The sequence below is a fragment of the Symphalangus syndactylus genome, chromosome 4 (genome assembly GCF_028878055.3).
Source record: "Symphalangus syndactylus isolate Jambi chromosome 4, NHGRI_mSymSyn1-v2.1_pri, whole genome shotgun sequence".
Taxonomy (NCBI): domain Eukaryota; kingdom Metazoa; phylum Chordata; class Mammalia; order Primates; family Hylobatidae; genus Symphalangus; species Symphalangus syndactylus.
The window spans coordinates 117416168-117437698 of record NC_072426.2 but is presented as its reverse complement, the minus strand read 5'-3'; the positions used below and the strand labels follow the sequence as shown (position 1 = coordinate 117437698).

At 37.1% G+C, this 21531-nt stretch overlaps 1 protein-coding gene across 3 annotated transcripts in view; it reads left to right on the top strand.

Moving 5' to 3' along the window:
- The first annotated feature begins 2116 nt into the window (after positions 1 to 2116).
- GYPA (glycophorin A (MNS blood group)) overlaps positions 2117 to 21531 on the top strand; it is a 30809-nt gene continuing 11394 nt past the window's right edge. For all 3 annotated transcript variants that reach the window (XM_055274047.1, XM_055274046.1, XM_055274045.1), the window contains exon 1: positions 2117 to 2236. In XM_055274047.1, coding sequence (XP_055130022.1) covers positions 2200 to 2236 — 37 coding nt within the window. In that variant the 5' untranslated portion in view covers positions 2117 to 2199. The remainder of the gene's footprint in view (positions 2237 to 21531) is intronic.

Sequence of the window (21531 nt, the reverse complement as noted above, 5' to 3'; positions counted from 1 at the left end):
AAGCACTCTCTGACTCTGACCAGTCCAGGCTGAAGAAGGTATGAAAGCTGAATTTTAGGCTGTTTCCTTTTCATTTTCCCCTTCCTGCCTTAGCAATGGACCTCCATACTGGAGGGAACCTGAAGCTAGGATATGACATAGGTTACCCGCAGGATATATAAAAAATGATCAGCCTATACAACCAGGACTGCCCGTGAGAAGTTGCTTTCCTCTGCACTGCAATATTCATTTGTCATTTATTGATTTGAGAAATATTTATTGTCAAGTGTGCCCCAAGCACTCATTGGTAAATAAGATAGCCATAGTCAGGGTGTGCCCACTTAAAAACTGTAGTCCGGTAGAGACACAATGATTGCAATGTAGTGTAATAAGTTCTATGATAAGGGAAGAAGATGGCACCCTATAAATATAGAACAGGGGCACCTGACAAAGACAGGAAGTCAGGGAAGGCTTCGTGGAGGAAGTACTATTCAGTTGAGACCCTAAGCAGAATTGGAAGCCACCCAAAAAGGAGTAGGCGTATTCCAGGTGAAGGTAGCACAACCCAGAGGAAAAAAGAATCAAACAGGATTTTATTGTGTATATACAATTTTGAGATCTTGCTGTTTTCCACTTATCCATTTTATCCTGAGTCTCCATATCTTTAACTATTTTTGAAAATATGATTTTAATAGTTGCTCTAATAGTCCGTTGTAAGAATAGTGACATTTATTTACCCATTTTCAGAAATAGCATTTTTAAGACTCATGCTAGTCGCTCTCCCTTTGTCAATATAAAATCATGTGAAATAATTCTTACTGCTTATATGAATATCAACATTTCCTTTACTTGGCTGACTCTTGAGCACAATTCCTGCAACTCAACCTGATATCCAGCCATAACAAATACTGAATTTATGGAAGGTATTAATTTATTACATATTGTTTAATTTTAACTTTTTAATAAAATTTGCTGGAGTTGTTTTACATGAATTGGCAGGGCCTGAAGAGGCACTTTGGATTCTTGTCCTGCTGCTCAGATTACTCCCTCTGTGTCATTCATTCTTCCATCTTCCCCAAGTCTGCATCTCCGCTCCTTCCATCCACTAGTCCCTCAATCTCAGGCTCCTCCCTCTCTGGGATGCTCTGCTGATACTTATCTCCATCTTTTCACCAGTAAATAATTTTTTTTCTCTGTGGCCCAGTTTCCTGAAGCTGCAAACATTAGCTTCATGAATGATTTTTTTAAACCACACTTCAGGTAAATATGTAAGTATGATATATGTGGCCAATTTCTCACATAGCAAATTGATTTTCTAGGTCAGACAGGAAAGATTTTCACAAAAATCTTACAGGAAGTAAGATGATTTCGATAGAGTATCCAATCACCTTCTGTTGAACCATTTCAGACCTAATTTATATTTTTTTTTCTGTCTCCCTTTAAAACTGAGTTTCCTCACATTTCTATACCTTTCGCTTTAACCTACTTTAATGATAAGGTTTTTGGTTTGTTGGGTTTTGTTTCTGACTGTTTTTATTTATTGTCTTGGTATTCATTTATGCTTACTTACCAAGGTATATTTCACAGAGAAAAAGCTCACTGGTTTCATAGCTGTGCAGCACTAGCTCTTCAGTTCAAACTCTATTTTCAGTGAGAGATTTGTTGCATCTCATGTCTCTTACATTGCTGTGTGACTCACCATGAGTTTGGGAGTCTTTCAGAACCTCAGAACACTCAAATGATTTAAATTTCTCAAATATGTTCATTTCACATATAGGAAGTCACTTTCATTTGGACCACCGGGTCTTGACATTAGAAATGAGAAGGTCCATGGCTCCACAACAGCTACCTCAGCCTGGCATGTGCCCTGGCCTCAGAGATTCACAGTCCAGTTCTTTGTCCAGTTGGGTGGCTCCTGTCTACCACCTTGCCATGCCCACTTAACTTATGCAAAGTTAGTATCACAAGTAGCAACCTGTTCCTTGCAGTGAAAATTGTACTTACCACTTTCATAGCCCCAAGATATCCATGTATCTTTATTAACAGGCACTTAACAACTTGCATCATTTAAAATGCCTCCCCTGCCTATCAGCTGATGATGGCCGCAGGAAGGTGGGCCTGGAAGATAACAGCTAGCAGGCTAAGGCCAGACACTGACAGTTGCAGTTGTCTTTGGTAGTTTTTTTGCACTAACTTCAGGATCCAGCTCATGATCTCAGGATGTATGAAAAAATAAAGTTCGTATTACTATTGTTAGGTAAGTGATTTTATTTCATCTTCGTTCTGTTATATTGGGTATGAGATCATAGAATAAAATATAAACTACCCTATTTTAGTTCTATCTTATTTAAATGAATAAATGAGTAGTATTTCCTATTCCAGTCTGGTGGATGGATTTTACTGGAACTCAGCTACCAATGTGGGGGAAATGGCACAAGGGAGCCCAGTATTTATGGCCGAATCCAGTTTTCTAGTATGAGAAGCTTACTTCAATTCTAAGTCTAGCTAGAATTAAAATAATTTTATCAAATGCTATGAGAAATACCTCTCTGTGAATAAATGTATTGTTTTGTTTGAGTTATAAGGAGATTCATTTCCAAACTAAAGAGTTATTAACGAAGGTGTTGGTAGCTATATGGCTTTTAGTTTTCAAAAGGTATAATTTCCTATTTTTGCCAAATGGTGAGAAGCCAAAAGCATGAACACTGAAACCGTGGGGAGCTGTTCGCTTCTCTGTGGGTCCATTACTAAAGTGTCACATAGGAAGAAAAAAAGACAAAAACAACTCTTACTGGCTTAGGTGTCGTGTGAATTTTAGGAGAAATCTAAATCCATTAAAATAAAGAAATATCATAGGGTTATTATTAAATTGTATTAATTCAATAATTTGAATTTAACTTAGTTTAAATTTAATTATGAATTTAGTGTATTCAATTAACATGATTTTGGCCTCTTTCTGAGAATATTATAGTTAAACATCCTCTCAAGTGCAGTGCTTACATGTTAGCAATACTAGTGCCCAGCACACAGGGGCAGGCAGTTGCTTGAAACATTCTGAGTCTATTAGACATTGCCGTAACCCAAGTTAGAGCAAGTATCAAGGATCTACTGAGCACTCGGTAGCATACAGGGAAGAGAGATCAGCAGCTTCTAAGATACCCCAGGGGAGGATAAAATAGTGCAATAGTTAAGAGCACAGGCATGAGGAACAGACAGAACTGGGTTCAAATCTAGTTTTACTTCTCAAGGCTGGGGAACATTAAGGCAAATTATGTGCCCACATTTTTATGTGTCCTCGTCTTTAAAATGCAGGCAATGTTGGTACTTGCCTCATAATAGTTGCATAAAGATTAAATAAAATATTTAATGGAATACACTTACTGATGCCCGAAACAAAGTAAAATGTTAAGCTTACTATGCATTTTCTGTGGTTAGAATTAACTATCATGATTAATAAGTATTAATAAGTATTAAAATTAGTAGCTATCAATAATTATAGACTAGGGAACAAACCTACGTATGTGATTGGTGATTTCCGGAAAGTCAGAGAGAAAAGAAAATTACAGAAAGAAAACAGAAAACAAACATAGCTACTCTAATTTTTTAACCAGAAAAGTATGAAAACACTTAGTTTGAAGAAAACAAATGAAAGGGATGTAGTGTAATATTTGTATATATATTCATATATTTGAAGTGCTATTACACAGAAAAAAAGATGTATTCTTTGTGTTGCTCCATGGGGCAAACCAAACTGGGTGTAACTCAAACAAAATTAGACACTGCATACTCTACTGGGGATGTGCCCAGCATTTGGGAAAACTCTGTGTGACTTACAAGTGCCCCAAATTTGGATAGAGTTCCTGGCAAAGAAATGATATTTTTAAAATTTCTACAACTACGCAAGCAGATAGTGAATTAAAGCCTTAAATGGCACTTGATAAAGGGGTCATTGGGACAAGATGACCCTGAAAGCTACAATGGTCTCCAGTACCCAAGCTGTTATCATCTTCGTAGCTTCAGAAACCCTCCAAGGAAACTCTCTTGATATGGCTACTTTATAGTATAACAGAAAGCTGTAAGATCAAGTTTTTCCCCTATACTGATTAGCTGAAGAGTAAACATGGTGAAGTCTTTTTCTTTTTTTTCTTTTTTTTTTTTTTTTTTTGCTATGAAAAAAAGACGATTGCCATGCTTTCTCCAGGAATCTTAAGAATAAAGCCGATATTTCTAATTCTAGACTTACCAGAGATCTTCTTCCAAATGGAGAATCCATTTTTTCTAATATGACTTGATTCCCAGTCCCTGAATTCCTGCACTCATTTGATGATTCAGTCATTACATGTCAGATTGTGAACCAGACACTGAGCCCACAGCAGGAAGAAAAATGGGCTCCCATGAAGGATACATGGAAGGTGGGCGCAGTGGATGGAGGGAGGGAACGCAGATAATAAACGGAACAACAACTATCTTATTAAAATAAGATAAAAACAGTCAAAAACAATACGAAGCATATAAAACCAGGTAAGATGATAAACATGAATGCTGAAAACTGCTTAAGAAAAGGGTAGCAGGGAATTATTTTCTGAGTAGGTGACATTTATGCTAAACGTGGAACAAGGAGACGGAGCCAACCCTGAAAATTCTGGGAAAAGAGGACGGAAAGCAGAGAGAAGAGCAAGAGCAAAAATTCTGAAACAGGAGGTAGGTTAGTGTTTTCAAGGAAAAGCTGGAGCTTTTATCTGAAAATCAGATTCTGAAGCTAAAAACCAATTTGAAAATACAGTACTATATCACTTCAACTAGGAAATTATGGCATAAACCAGGAGTCTCCAAAAGCTTTTTGTGTTTACTTAAAAATTCACACAAAATTTGCATTCTAGGTCATAATATACTAATTTAATTGGAGGAAACAAAGGGACTGGTATGATATCATCATGCCTACTTTATTCATCCGTGTATCCCCAGAATCTAGCACAGTTCCCGACTGGTATTTATAGTAGCATATTGGTTGAATAAGCAAGGAAGGAGGTGAAGGGAGGGAGAAGGAGAGATAAGCAAAGAGGGAGAGAAGGAAGAAAGAAAAGAAGGAAGAAAAGAAGGAAGGAAAGAAGAGAGGAGGGAGAGAGAGAGAGGGAGGCAAGAAGGGAGGAGAGAGAAGGGAAGGGAACAGACAGGAGGAAGGGGAGGAGGAAAGGAAAGAGAAAATATTTGTTTTCATCTGGTTACACACAGTGAGTGCTCCGCATAGACAGATCATTATTACCCTGTGCAGCTGATTCATACCCCTGCAGGTACATCAGTCTGAAAAGCACATGTTAAGTGAAGAAACAAGGCATCCCTGTTTTGTTTTGTTTTGTTTTCAGGGATCTAAGAAGAGAGCCTTGCTAGCTATTTAATTGGTACAGGAAAGAGTTACAGGAACTGTATGCCAGGGAATACATGACTATAAATTCTTTAAAAGGAAAACCTGTGTCTTCACTTATGTGTCCCACACATTGTCAGCCACATAGTAGGCAGCCAATATCAACTACTCAAAATGACAAATGACAAATGACCAGAATTTTGTGGCAGACTAGTTTAGCCATGAAAAATCATTTAACACCTGTGGGCCTCAGTTTTCTTGTGCCTATTCAATAAAGCGCCAAGTAGATGGTATCTACAATCATTTTTCATCTGTAAACCCCAATGAATCCCCAAAATTCAGCCTGAGATGAGCTGGACTAGTTGCCAAACCTGTAAGTATCTTTAGTACGGTGTGAAATGGGGTTTTTAGAAAGAAACAGACACCCACTGTGAACTCCTTTGCAGAAAAGGTCTGAATAGATGGGAAAGTAGGGATGGTATCTCAAACTTACTTTGTAGTGATTTTAAATTAGGAAATTTAGCTTAACATTCTTGTGATAAATTTCTTTTCACCTTGGTTTCTAGAAGATTATTCAAAACATCTATGAGACTATTTGAGAGTACATTTTTGGGGAATTTCCCCCAAGTTATCTTTATAGGTTATATTTTGACACCAACTGCAAATGTAATATCTTTTGCCCAAAAAAACCCCAACCCTACTTATGATGCTGACAAAATCAGGCTGGACCTACATTTTTACATCATAGATTTCCAGCCATTATTATCCTATCCACATCTTTAGTCAGTACCTATCTGTGTAGTTTTCTGTGATAAATGAACTAAACTAAAACTAAAGCAAAAATATTGAAAAAAAATTCTGGATTTATCTCTGAGTGTTGGGATTGTAAGGTTTTATTTTTTTTTTCTCATTTTAAATACCTTCTACATTTTCTGCAAAGAGAACCATATAATATAATCAGGACAAGTTTTAATATGTTTTAAAAGGTAAACCGAACAAACACTATCTCTGCTTTCTAAGAAGTCTTTAATTTTTGTACGTTGGTCATAGACTATGACCTATACAATTTATTTGTGATATTTATTAAGAATTTCTGTCTTACCCAAATTATCATATGTAAGCCCTGGAAAAATAATGTCATCTTTGTTTGTAGTGTACAAAGTTCTATAAACAGCTATTTAATCATCTTTGGTATTTCCATCCCTAGATTTATATACAGCAGGTTAGGTTCCGTACATAGGCAGGTTCTGAATAATAATAACCAACACTGATATAGCACTTACTTTGTGCCATGCACTGTTCTAAGTAATTTGCATACACTTAATTTTTTAAATTGTAGTAAAATACACATAATATAAATTTACCATTTGAACCATTTTAAAGTGTACAATCGGTAGCATTTAATGCATTCAAAATGATGCACACCCATCACCATTATCTAGTTCCAGAACATTTTCATCACTCCAAAAGGAAACCTCTTACCCATTAGCAGCCACTTCCAATTCCTCCAGCCCCTGGAAACCACTAATTTGTTTTCTACCTCTACAGACTTACCCATTTTAGATATTCATATAAATGGAATCATATAATAGGTAGCCTTTTGTGTATGGCTTCTTTCACTTAAAATAATGTGTTTAAAGTTCATCCATATTGTAGTGTGTATCAGTATTTCATTCCTTTTATAATAAATATTATTCCATTGTGTTGGTATATCACATTTGGTTTATCCATCCATCATTTGATTAAAATTTGGGTTGGTATATCACATTTTGCTTATCCATCCATCATGTAATTAAAATTTGTGTTGTTTCCACCTTTTGGCTATTGTGAATAGTGCTGCCATAAATATTCCTGTACTAGTTTTGTTTGAACCCACTTTTAATACTCAAAGATGTATAGGGGTAGAATTGCTGGGTCATAGTAATTTTATGTTTAACTTACTAAGGAACTGCTAAACTCTTTTCCACAGGAGCTGCACCTTTTTACCTTTTCACCAGGGTGTATGAGGTGCCAATTTCTCCACACTCTTGCCAGAAATTGTACTCTTTCATTTTTTTAATTATAGCTATTTCAGAGGGTATGAAATGGTTTTTCACTGTGGTTTCTTGCATTTTCCTAATAACTAATGATGCTGAGAATCTTTTCATGTAGTTGTTGGTAACTGCATTTTGCATATCTTTGGAGAAATGTTGGTTCTAGTCCTTCACCCATTTTTTATTTTTGTCTTTCTGTTGCTAAGTTGTAAGAGTTCTTTCTGTGTTCTGGATATAGATTCTTATCAGTTATACTATTTGCAAATATTTTCCTTCATTCTGTAGATTTTTTTTTTACTTTTGATAGTGTCCTTTGATGCACAAATGTTTTTCATTTTCAAGTCAAATTTATTTTTTGTTGTTGTTGCTTATGCTTTTGATACCATATCTAAAAATAATTGCCAAATTTAAAGTCATACAAATTTCTCCCTATGTTTTCTTCTAAGAGTTTCATAGTCCTTCTCTTATATTTAGATCTTTGGTTTATTATCAGTTAATTTTTCTATATGATGTATGATAAGAATCCACCTTTATTATTTTGCAGTTGTCCCAGCACCATTTGTTGAAGAGACTATCCTTTGCCCATTGAATGGTCTTGACACCCTTCTTGAAAGTTAATTGGCCATGGATATATAGCTTATTTCTGGAGTCTCAATTCTGTCCTAAGAATATGTCAGTTCTTGGGGCAAAATCACACAGATTTTATTGCTGTTACTTGGTTATAAGTTTTGAATTCATGAAATGTGATTCACCAAACTTTGTTTTTCAAGATTGTTTCGGCTATTTAGATCCCTAACAATTTCATAGAAATTTTAGGATTAGGTTTTCCATTCTTGCAAAAAAATATTATGTGCATTTTAACTTAATCTGCTCAATAACTCTGTAAGGTAGAGACTAACACATGTATAATGGTGGAACAAAAACATAGAGATTAAGTAAATTTTGCGAGGTCTCAGGTAGTTGCTAGAGGAATTAGTTTGAGCCTAGGCAGTTCCACTGCAGAATCTGTGCATTTAGAGAATACGTTATGTTGCCTGTACCATACCTAGTGATGTTCCAGGATTGGCTCTATTACTCTTACAACATTGTCACTCAGTGTTCTGCTTGTGCTTTCATCAAGCTGAAGACTTTAATAAAGGTTGATGGTCTGTCTTCCTCATGTGGTGCAGCTAAGGAACTCTAACTGTGTGGCTGTTATGTTAGCCTTTCGCTCCTTTTTATATGGGCTATAGAAAATGTTTTTAAATTCTGGAGGCCTCCTTTTGATGTAATCACTTATTTTCCAGTCATAATTATATTTTTAAAAACCAAAATAGAAGGAAATAAATATGAAACGTAAAACATGAATAGTACAGCTATTTGAGGCAACTGAGAATATAGATCATGGCACTGAAATTGCATTTTGCTAGGAAAAAGACCACAAAAGTTCTCCCCTTGCTTCCTTTCCTGAACTATTCTGTTAGATTCAGACCTCAAAAACATTTTATCAGGAAATACAGAAACGTTCTTTCAAAATGAGTGTATGGGAATGTGGGAATGCCTAATAAAATCTGTCCTCATTGATTCGTTAGCAAAAAATCATATAAATAGATAGCTTGTGATTGCAAGCAGATATATTTCAGATCCTTTCTGTGTTTGTTTTTTGCTTTCTTAATCTGTCACAATTGGAGAAAACTTAAAATTTCTCAATGGTATTGTATTTTTACTAATTTCTTATTCTGCTTTATATTTCTTGTTGCTATGTTCTTGGACTATAATGGTCCATAATTACTTAAGAATCATTGTGAAATATATGGCTTAATGACACAAGTAAATATTTTCATTGTTTGTAATGTCTTTGCTCTTAATTCTACTTTGCCTAAGATTAATACTGTTATTCCTGTTTAGTTTTATATGTATTTATTTATTTATTTTGAAGATGGAGTCTCGTTCTGTCGCCCAGGCTAGAGTGCAGTGGCACGATCTTGGCTCACTGCAACCTCTGCCTCCTGGGTTCAAGCAATTCTCCTGCCTCAGCCTCCCGAGTAGCTGAGACTACAGGTGCTCACCACCACGCCCAGTTAATTGTTCGTATTTTAGTAGAGACGGGGTTTCACCGTGTTGCCCAGGCTGGTCTCCAACTCCTGAGCTCAGACAATCCACCTGCCTTGGCCTCTCAAAGTGTTGGGATTACAGGTGTGAGCCATTGCACCAGTCCTAACCTATCTCTTTTGACTCAATCTAAAAGGCTGTGTCTTTTAATACAAAACCATAATCCATATGCATTCATTAATTCACAACTGACATTTAGTATCTTGTTTCTGTTATCTTATTTCATATTATATGATTCCTTGTTTCTGCTCTTTGGATACATATGTTTTATTTGCCCTTATCCTCTTACGTGTTTCTAAAGTATGTAGCCTACTTGTAATTGTCCCATTAGCTAACTTTATGTTTTTGAAAGCATTCTCTCTCAGAATTCCCATTTTAGTGGCACAGCACACATAGAAAGTTTAAGTGCTTTCTGGAGCTAGATAAGCTGGATAAAGGTGTGCATGAGCCACTGGTCAATAGCTTGTGCAGGCCATGAGTGCATTTCAGGTATTTCATAGGCTGTTGATTGCCTCAGCCCCTCTGGCAGCCAGGTATTCAGATAGGATATAACCAGGTTCATCAGGCTCAAAACATAATCAAGTATTATTGAGACATAGTTAATGTACACTACAACTCACAGCACACAGACTCACACACACACTTGTCTGAAATAAAATTCCACAAAATAATACCTTCCCTTATTATGTGTGATGTACTTTGATATATTCTCTTCTATTTTATACAATTTAATTTTTTTAGAGACAAGATTTTGCTTTGTGGCCTAAGCTGGACTGCAAGGGCACAGTCGTAGCTTACTTCAGTCTTGAACTGCTGAATTCAAGTGATTCTCCAGCTTCTGCCTCTCAAGTAGCTGAGACTTCAGGTGTGCTCAACCACACCTGACTAACTTTTTTGTTATTTAATTTGTAAATATGAGGTCTTGCTATGTTGCCCAGGCTGGTCTCAAGCTCCTGGCCTCAAGCGATCCTCCTGCCTTGGCCTCCCAAAGCACAGGGATTACAGGCATGAGCCACCACACCTAGACTATAACTTAATTTTTTAGTGCCAGTGACAACCCACTGGACTGATTTCATAGCCCATTAGTAGAGGAATGCACCATCTTGACTGCAGGTTGGAATTTTCTCAGAGAATCTATGTAGCACTGATGATTGGGTTTCACATCCAGAGATTCTAGTTATGCTAATACAGGGGCCAAGCAAACTATAGCCTGTGAACGGCCGGCCCCCTAGTTTTGTATACCTTACAAGTTACGAATGATTTTTATTTTTTTAAGTGCTTAAAAAAATCAAAATAGGCTGGGTGCAGTGGTTCAAGCCTGTAATCCCATCACTTTGGGAGGCTGAGGCTGGCAGATCACGAGGTCAGGAGATCGAGATTGTCCTGGCTAACACAGTGAAATCCCATCTCTACCAAAAATACAAAAAATTAGCTGGGCTTGGTGGTGGGCACCTGTAGTCCCAGCTACTTGGGAGGCTGAGGCAGGAGAATGGAGTGAACCCGGGAGGCGGAGCTTGCAGTGAGCCAAGATCATGCCACTGCACTCCAGCCTGGGTGACAGAGCAAGGCTCCATCTCAAAAAAAAAAAAAAAAAAAATCAAAATAATAATAATAATAATATGTGAATATTGTATGAAATTCAAATTCTACTGTCCACAAATCATTATTGGAACATAGTCATACTCATTTATTTATGCTTTGGTTTACATATTGTCTGTAGCTGCTTTTGCACAGTGACAGAGTTGAATATTTATAATAGATGGTCCACAAAGCCTAAAGTAGTTATGGCCCACAAATCCTAAAGTAGTTACTCTCTCTCCCTTTACATAGGAAGTTTACTAATACTTGTGCTAAGGGATCTCAACAGACAATTTGAAAAACTTAAGTTTTAGACTAAAGATTTCCAATCTAAATTCCTGTGGAGCTTTCTGAAGCTGCCAGGTGGAGATGGGCACAGGATGTGAGGCTGCAGGCCAAACACTCAGGCCGGCTTCCACCAAGCAGTTCAACTCTGTCTGTTTCATACACTGATGAGCTTATCCTTGGAAAGTGATTAAAGTAAAATTGAATGCGAATTGAGGGAGGAAGTGAGGGGGACTGTGGCTCTAAAACAAAACTCTAAGAAACACCAACATTTAAGATGGCAAATGATGTTATTTCTAAAGTCGTTCAGGCTAATATCCCATACTGTAGCTGTTCACGTTATAGATAAAGGTGACACTAGAACCATAGAAAATGTAAGAATGGACCTCAAAACTTAGGAAGATGAAGTTTACATATATTAATATATATTACCAACTGGAGCAGCTGTTCTCATTGCTGGCCGCACATCAGAATCCAATGCCTGGATATCACAGATGATTCTACCATGCAGTCAAGGATGAGAACAAACTAGTTGCATTTCTGCAATTTTCTATTGTTCAACCAGTGAAAGGAAGTACCAGTGGTGTGAGAATTTGGGGATAAAGTTTTTGTTTTCAATTAAAATTATTTTCATTCAGCCCAACTTCCTAAAGCCCAAATTTAATGTGTGTGAAGTTCAGCTACAGAAATATCAATATCTTAGACTAAAGCGGACACAGATAAAATATGTGAAACCCCCTTTTGTTCTGAGGATTCTTTAGTAGGCAGGAGTGACCAGAATGGAATATGCTTGGCTGGAAAAATTAAGATTCAAGTTAACAAACTGTTAATAACCATTACCATCTGCTCTTCTGTAATGTGGATTTGCCACTGCAGGTCAACCTACAATGCTATGTTAGAGGTACAACACTCCTACCCTCAGCCTATGAACAAGGTGAATTATTATTTTTATATCTCTTCATCTAGCCCTGATTTGCTGAAGTGAAGGCTTGCTTGAGAGTTGGTTGCAGTATAATTTGGTGAGAATTTAATCTCTCAATGACAACTTGCTTGATTCTCTCATTCTCTTTCTGCTACATAGATCACAGTAGACCTTGGCAGACAGTTCTGTAGTTACATAGGTCTGAATTCAAAATCCAGGTCTGCCACTTGGCGGCTGTGTAAACTTAGGCAAGTTAGGCAATGTTTCTGATGTTTTTTTTTTCCTCCTCCACAAAGAATAATTAATATATAACAATAGGGTCTCAGCTAGTTGTTTTAAAAATGATTAGAGAGATGTGTGGAATGAAGTAAGTGTGCAGTAAGTGTTAACTACAAATATTATTATCTGAGACATACAGATTTCCATGATTCATGAATGGTGAAGCATCTTAGAAGACATCTATTCCAGGCCAGGCATGGTGGTGCGCACCTATAGTCCCAGTTGTTCAGGAGAATGAGGCAGGAGAATTGCTTGAGCCTAGGAGTTTGAGGCTAGTATGGGCAATATGGTGAGACCCTATCTCAAGAAAAAAGCAAAACTTTTTTTAAAGTTTAAAAAGAGAGACATCTGTTCCAATACTCTCATCTTAGAGGCCAGAAAACTGAGGCTCAGATAATTTCAGAGACTTGCACAGATCCCCCAACCATTTGGTGGCAAAGCCAGGAATAGAACTCTGCTCTCCTTTCCCACTGGGACAATGGACAGAAATTCATCTTGATTTCCATCTGTCCAGGCTGAAGAATGTGCACTGGCTGGAATGACAGAGTGACCGATTTTTTTCTCCACCTCTGCTGTCTCAGCAATGGTTTGAGACAGTGTGGAGGACCAGAAGCTGGATAGTACAGAGCCAGGCTAAAAAGTTCAGGCTTCTTGAACGGAAGCTGCAGTCCTCCTAGGCCACAACACCTTCAAGATAGAATAGATAAAGCACCCTTCTCTACCAAGTTAGGAAAGGAAGAAGTGTGACCAAGTAGCTGCATGGGGACTGCCAAAGCATGCCAGTCTGAAGATGAGCAGAAACTGGGTCATTCCATTTGGCACCTAGCACACAAACTGCACCAGTTAATAGGCCATGCTTTTCTTCAGAGCCATTGGCTGAAGAGTTCAAACAAAAAGTATTGAGAACAGGCTATCCAAAACAGTAGGCTCAGATGCTATCACACAAAGCATTTTATCCTTAAGTTCAATTTTTCTAAATTGTAGTTGGCTGCTTTGGCTTAATAAAAACCTTCCCAAAAAGAAAAATGAATGGCCACAGACGGTATGGGTATCTAACGATATTATCACAACTTGACCAAAATTGAACTTGTCAATCCTTTGGTTCAAGAGCAAAACAAAATCGTTCCCTTAAAATATTGCTTCACGGGAACAGTCTTCTTCAAACATCTTTTAACACAGGCAAGATTCCCGTTTACGCATTCATTCTGTCCAAGACAATGAGATCTGGCAGAAAAGGCATTGAGTTGGAAGTCAATGGATATGAGTTTTTGTCCCAGTTTTACCACAAATTAGCTGAGCATAACTTCCACAGATGCATTTATCAAGCAGTTTTCATGGTCATTGCAATGCCAAAAAACTGTAGCATTTAGAAAATTTAGTTTTCAGACTTGGAAACTATTTAAGGCATTTCATACGAAGGGTGTGTCCTTGTAAGAGTTTGCTTATGCAAGATAAGGCTTCTTTCAGCTGCAAGTCAGGAGCGAACCAAAACTCAAACCAGCAGCTGCATGAGCTGACTTTATCACATCTTGACAAGAGCTCAGCCACTGGAAGTTTTGGCATACAGCAAAACTGAAGAGTACTTATACAATATCACATTTTATTTCTATTGTTTCTAATAGCATTCCAGGTTAGAAATGTCAATTATTTTGGAAAGCTGAGTGGTCTGGTGGATAAAGCATATAGCAGAGAGCTAGGAGGCTGGCTATTTCCAGTTGTTATCGTAACATGTCTTGGGCCCCCAAGTCACCCCACCTCCTTGGTACAATGCGAACAGTGGCAGAAGTCCATGCTCTCTCCCCCAATACATGAGGATAAGAGACAAGAGAGGTGAAATGTTCTGGAACATATCCGATGTTATACAAGTATAAGCTGTGAGATGATCCAAACACAAATTTTAAATATTTCATTCTCCAGAAAGTATGCCAATTCATTCCACCCTTCTCAAACCTAAATTATGCAATTCAATTCAGGTCACACAGATTTACTTTGTACTAAGTACCATAGCAAATGCCATTTCAGTGCCTGAAAACTGAAAAACATAAATTTAAAATAGGAGTTTGAGGCCTCGCTAATATGACAAAACATACCTTTATATTTTGCACTAATTTGCCATTTAAACATTAAACTCTTATCAATCTGAGAGATCTGCCAACACTTGCCTGTTAGGTGCCCTAAGCCTCCACATCAATGCACGTTATACTCCCCTTTCTCCATATGTTAGCCCATGCCATTTCTTTATCCCTCCACCTCTGCATCATCTGCCCATCCTTCTGGGTGCACCCAGTGATTAATTTGCAAGTAGGCATGGGGTAAGGTCTTGAGAGTATGTTTTTCAGAGGCCCATGCAGCTAAGACAATGTACAGTGTTGGCGTAAGGTCTGTCTATTCCTGGGTAGCCAGATGCTGGACACATCTTTCCTAATACCACAAGGTAAATATACTTCACTTGGAGAGAGAGGTGAAATTTTTCAGGTATAGACTGGATGTGTTCCTGCCAGAAGAACGTGAAGGGATTAAGAAACTGACTCTCATCTCTGTATTGCTAGAGCAAAACATAGTTTCTCTTAGTGGCTATAGTATAAGGACACTGAGGGCTAAGAGATATAATCTAAGTAATACAATAAATTAGTGTGGAAAAAGTCATCAAAATGAAGACTGCATGGTTTTTATTAAAATTCTAGCTTTTAGGATGTCCAGGGAGCTCAGGAATTTAGTTGTCCTTTTTTGTATGTACAATATACCCCAATGCTTGCTGACTAATGTGCTAAAACATCAGAGAAATCTTGCTGACAAGATCTCAACCAGGCAGCGAGATCTGGAAGGTGAGAATAATATTGGGGGTCAGCAGAATTAAGTCTCAGTTCTGCTCCTTACAAGATATGCTAATCTGAGCTAGTCATTTAATTTTTATGAGACCAAATGTCTTATCTGTAAAGTTGGCAAGTTGGATTAGATGTGCTACAAGTGGTTTTCTAGCTTAAATGCACCTTCTGAATTCAACAGTACAATACTTACACTGACCTTTAATCTAGGAATGACACAAGTAGAGTTTTGAAAGCTAATTTAGCCATAGAAAGCCGAGAGCTCCAAAGGCAAAGAGATAAAAGTAACAGGAGAGCCTTCTCTTAATCCAGTCCCTAAGCAGTTTTGGCAAACTAAAGCTTGTTGTTCAATGGTTATAAGTTTGCTTAAATGCTTTCTACCCAGTTTACTGAACTAAATATACTACAGTAAAAAGTCCTATTCAAAAACCATCTTCTCGCAGATATTCTGCAGCTTTGCAGAATTGAATATGTCCACAGATGTCCATTAGCTGGTTAGGATCTTAGGAATCTAGGAGAGCCAAGTAGTTGTGTGAGCTGTTGCTATCAAATGTAGTTTTGAACATTCTTGGCGATTTTAAGTGATCATATTGTGGAAATTTGGTTTCCTTACCTTGAGTTTTGAAGGAAGCTTTAGCATTTGAGGATGTTTCTTTTGTTTCTCCTTCCAGGTAAGTGATTTTTTTTTTTTTTCAACCAAATGCTGGTTTACTTAATTTGAAGCTATTGATGAAATTCTTTAAATTGTCCCCATGTGATTCTACTCCGGAAAAACTAACAAATTATTTAAAAGTCAATTAATACTAGAAAATATGAAAACTCATTTTTATGTGAACTATTGTTCTTGCAAGATGACACTGTTTTGTAAACTATAGACTTCCAATAACAAGTCTCTGTGCCTTCCTCTTACCACTGAGCAAGCATGGGTATTCATTCCTACTGAAAGGCTTAGACTATCTCTTTTCCAGAAATGGAAGAAAAATGAACTATGAAAAAGGTCATTTTATAGGTCAGCTACCATTATGAGATTGTTGAGGAAATGATATAAAAAATAATTTTTATCAAATTATCTTTAGGGCATTTACATGTTTATTTTCTTACTGTGTTGACTTAGGCGACTATAAGAAGTTGTATCAGAGCAACTGATTCTGGAGAATTAAAGCAAGTATTTCTAAGAACATAAGTGGCAACTTTCAGTCTCAAATCAATTTGGCCACCAGTCAGTTTTTGTAAGGGTACAAATAGGACATAACATGCTCAGATGGGACTTGGATAAAGTTATACAATTTTACATTGAGGAAATTCTGTCAATGTGTTACCTTCAATGTTAGAAATTCCCAAGTTCTGACAATAGTTCAGAGCCTGTTAAAAGCCAGAGTGGAGGCATGTAGATCCAGCTGGAAAGAGAGGCATTCTGGTCTAACTTCGGACAAATTTTAAAGCCAGTGTTAGGGTCTGAGTCCAGCTTTGTAAACTTGAGTACAGTGTTTGATCTCTAGGGTTTCAGCCTTGACTTCAGAACAAAATTTCCACCAAGTGCTCTTTTACTGTGAGGAGTAGCTGTTGAAGAAGAAGTCTACCTATTTGCTAGAGTGTTAAAATTGTTTTGATAAAGCTCAAAACTTATCTAAATAAGCTCTCTCTCCCTAAGCATGTTTTCATTTTTATAAAGTTACATACACTTCGCTTATAAATTTCAAATACTTTTCACCTCCTCTGACTTCATTTAAAATTAAAATAATTAAAGTGCCAATTTTAAGAGATGTTAGCTCCCATTGTTGGTTCTTTGCCATATTCTTTTGACAACCTGCTGTAATTTTCTGCCCCCTTTAAAGCCTCAGGCTATAGGCCTTCTCCACCAAAGGAATGTTAAGAAGTGATAAGGACCTTCTGTGAGCAGAAGTGGCTTGTTTGCAAAGGGATTGCTTATCTTGGCCACTCTTGAACACAAGATGGGACCCTCTGCTGCAAAGCTCCGGCATGTTTTTTTTCCCCTAAGTTATCCTCCATACTACTGACAGTGATTTTCCCTAAATAAAAAACTGCTTCAAACCATTCATTGTCTTTCCACTGCCTTAAAGATAAAGTCCAAATTCTAGAACATGGCCCACAACATTTGGTGCCTCATCACCTCTTCAGCCTCTCATTTGCTGTTCACCCATTTCTCTATTCCTCTCCTTCTCACACCTTGTGCTGCAGCCACATAGATAATCTGCAGTTTTTCTAATGTGCAATGATGTCTCAGATTCCAAGCCATTGCTGATACCACACAGCCTGCCTGGTAAAGTCCCAGACTTCTTTCAAGATAAATTCAAAAACACCTCCATGAGGTCTTTCTACCTCTCAAAGTAGAATTGACCACTGTCTCCTTTGTGTCCCCACTTCCACCACCATCCTAAAATACTTATTATACTTAGATTAATAATTGTCGCTCTTACTGTACTGGAATTACCCTGAAAGGAAAGACCATGAATTATTTATCATTATATTCCTAGTACATAGCCCACAGCCTATACCACCCACCTAAACAAAACCTTTTGTAAATAATTGAACAAATTAAGAAACATCCAAGGCCCCCAGTAAACATCAAGGCCTAAGGAATGCATATCTGGATTCTAAATAATCATAAGGTTTTACAATACCATGTTAAGCACCAGGGACTTCAGAGAGCTTTTAGTCTAAATCTTATTAGAGAGGCCAGCAAAGACCTCCCAAAGGAAGTGGCACTGAACTGAGACTTGAAAAGCCAGTAGTTAGGCAAAGATAGGGAGGGAAATATTTCAGACAAAGGGAGGAGCTGGCACAAGATTTAGGACATGGAAAAAGGTATGGTGCAGTCATAGAGCGAAGAGATGTGCTGGAGCCCCAAGAGGGAAGGGAAGGGTGAAGCAATGAAGATGCGAGGCAAGCAGGACTGGACCATGCAGAGTCTTGCAGGTGTTCACAAAGAAAATTGCAGCACCCTCCCATAGACTGAAAACACCTCTCTACCTGAACCCCTGAAATTCTGACTCAGGTAGTCCCTAACGTCCTGCTGAACAGTTAGGAAACTTGGAGGAATATGTATACTTGTACTCACAGTCAAAACTACTAGATGGCATTTACAGACTACGTTTTGTGTATTTTTATTTTTTACTTTTTGTTTTTTTTTCTTATGTTAGCAAAAGTATGCTTGCTATTGAAATGTTGAAAATATTTCATTGATCTTAAAATGTTGCTTATTTTTACAGATGCTTGCATTCATTCTGCATGTGCTATTCTGTCATTTGGTTTGTTTAATTTATTAAACAATTTTATTAATTAAATTAATTTATTAATTATAAATTAATTTATAATTACTTATGTGTTATAATTAATAAATTTATTATTTAAATTATGTTCACATTCAGATGCAATCTGAAAACCCATTTGTTCTCACATTGCTATGAAGAAATAACTGAGACTGGGTAATTTATAAAGAAAAGGTTTAATTGCCTCATGTTTCTGCAGGCTATATAAGAAGCATAGTGCTTCTGCTTCTGGGGAGGCCTCAGGAAATAATCATGGCAAAAGACGAAGGGAAAGTGGGTATGTCTTACATGGTTGGAACAAGAGCAAGAGAGAGAGTGGGGAGAGAGAGAGCTGGAGCAAGAGCAAGAGAGAGTGGGGAGGTGCCACACACTTTTAAACAACCAGATCTTATAAGAAATCACTATCTCCACTACAGCATCAAGGGGGATGGTGTTAAGCAATGAGAAACCAGCCCCATGATTCAATTACCTCCCACCAGGCCCCACCTCCAACAATGGGGATTACATTTCCACATGAGATTTGGATGATGACACAGATCCAAACCATACCACTCACCTAATTCTTTCTCCATAAGAATTTGTCCAAGCATTTATAACAATTAACATTTCACTTAACATCTTTTATGAATAAAGCACTATTCTCATGCTGAGAAGATTCAAAATAATGGGACATTGAAGTCCTAGGAACAAGTTTTATGTTTCAGAAGAGCCCATTTGGTATCCACAGGGATAAGAAATGTGCACCCTAAATGTAAGTGGATTACACTGAACTGAAAGGTGTAAAGAAGGAGTGGAGGATTAAAGAGAGAAGCATGGAGAGGATAAGAGTTAGAAATGGAAGTGACGAGCACACCTGAGTGAAGGATGAGAGCTCCAGCTGCCTTTTCCAGTTGTATTCCCATGTAGCTGAGCCGAAGGCTGATCTCAAGTTTATTGTTACATGCCCATTTAAGGCTTCTGGCCATTAACACTTTTGATTATTTTTGGCTTGTTATTTTACTAGCTATTTTCATAACACTTTCATAACTAAGTCTATTTTACTCAGATTGCATGCCTTTTCGAAAATAGACGGTCCATATTCCATTATCTAGAAATAAGCTGAAGCTCATATCTAACATTTATTAAGAGAGATGGATTATTTTTGTTCATTAGTTATCTTTGTAAATAATTTTTACATACTTTAGTTGACTCATAAAGATGTTTCTTTCTGTAATTTTAATCTTAATATTTGTTGAACTTCAAAATCCCTATCACCAGGTTATTGTTTAAAAGCATTGGTTTTGATACTATCTTAAAAGCCATTATACCTGAGTGCTGAAAAACTTAGAAACATTCAGTAATTGTTTTGCATGCTATTTAGTGAATTCATATGGCAATCGTTTATACACACATGATGGAATCAGGTGGCAGGCCAAGTTAAAGAGCAAGGCCAGAAAAGAATTTAAAAGAGAAGAGAAAACACAGTTTAGGAACAATAGATCATGTCTTCTCCATGATTTGGAGGTAAACTGATTACCTATCAGCTGATAAATAGAGGAAGGTTTTAGAAGTCTTCGCTTGGGTAGACTAATGAGAGGTGTCAGAGAAGATGTTTTCTGTTGTTTGTGGGTTCTCCAGGAAACTTCGAGCATTCAGCTGACGGGCCAAGTTGGCTGCCTCTGAGAAGAAGCCCTACCACCTCCACTCCATTGCACTTGGGTGCCCTTCCCCTCATTTGAATGTCTCAAAGAGATGAGCAAAGGCACATCTACAGAGTTCAGGGTACTGACGTTTATCATAATGATTTATAACTCTCAGAAGAGTGAAAAACACATGAATGCACAGGAGACTGAAATAAACCACAGAACATTCATACAATGGAATGTTTGCAGTCATAAAAATCTTCTCATAGAAGAATATTTGACAGCATAGGGATATCTGTGGCATATTAAGTAGAAAGTCAGACTTGTAAACATTATATACATAGCTATATATATTTAAACACCATGATCCCATATTTAGATATAACAACTAAAAGTTCAGATGGCTATATATCAAAATGTGTCAAATGTTCAACCTTGCGTAGGCTGACTGTAGATGAATTTTATGTTATTCTTTGTGCTTTCTTGTAGTTCCCAAATTTTCTTTATTGAATCTATATTACTTTTGCAATTTAAAGAATTTAATTTATAAAATTTTATAAAATAACTTATAAATTTGAAATGTATTGCATTTAAGAATAAAAAGTGTTTAATTACAAAAATAATTCACCATTTATTTAATGAGATTTTAAAAGGATATATGTGAGTCTACATTCTGATTTCATGTTTGCATGTGTGGTTTTTTTTTTTTTTTTGAGATGGAGTCTCGCTTTGTCGCCCAGGCTGGAGTGCAGTGGCGTGATCTCGGCTCACTGCAAGCTCCGCCTCCTGGGTTCATGCAATGTAATAGTGTTTTATTATTGTTTCCATTTTTACTGAAGAAGTAAGATTGTCCCCAGCAGATGGAGACACTGAGATATGGGACAGAACTTTTGTTCTATATAATTATTACATGCTTCTGCCTTTCTTAGCATAGACAGTTTCCCAAATGCAACTTCAAGTTACCCCTTTATAAGCATAATAACAATAATACCCAACATATATGTAATGCTCTTTATGTGCCAAGTACTATACTAACACATACACATCACATACACATCACATACACATCACATACACATCACATACACACACATACACACACATACCACATAGACACACATATTTAAACTAATTTTGTTCTCACAATGACATTTTGAGGCAAGTATTATTATTGTACAGATGAGAAAACCAAGGCACACTTTATCTGTAAACCTCTGCTATGCAGAAATTCTGGAGGGGCTTCTGGCCCCTTAATTTTAAAATAA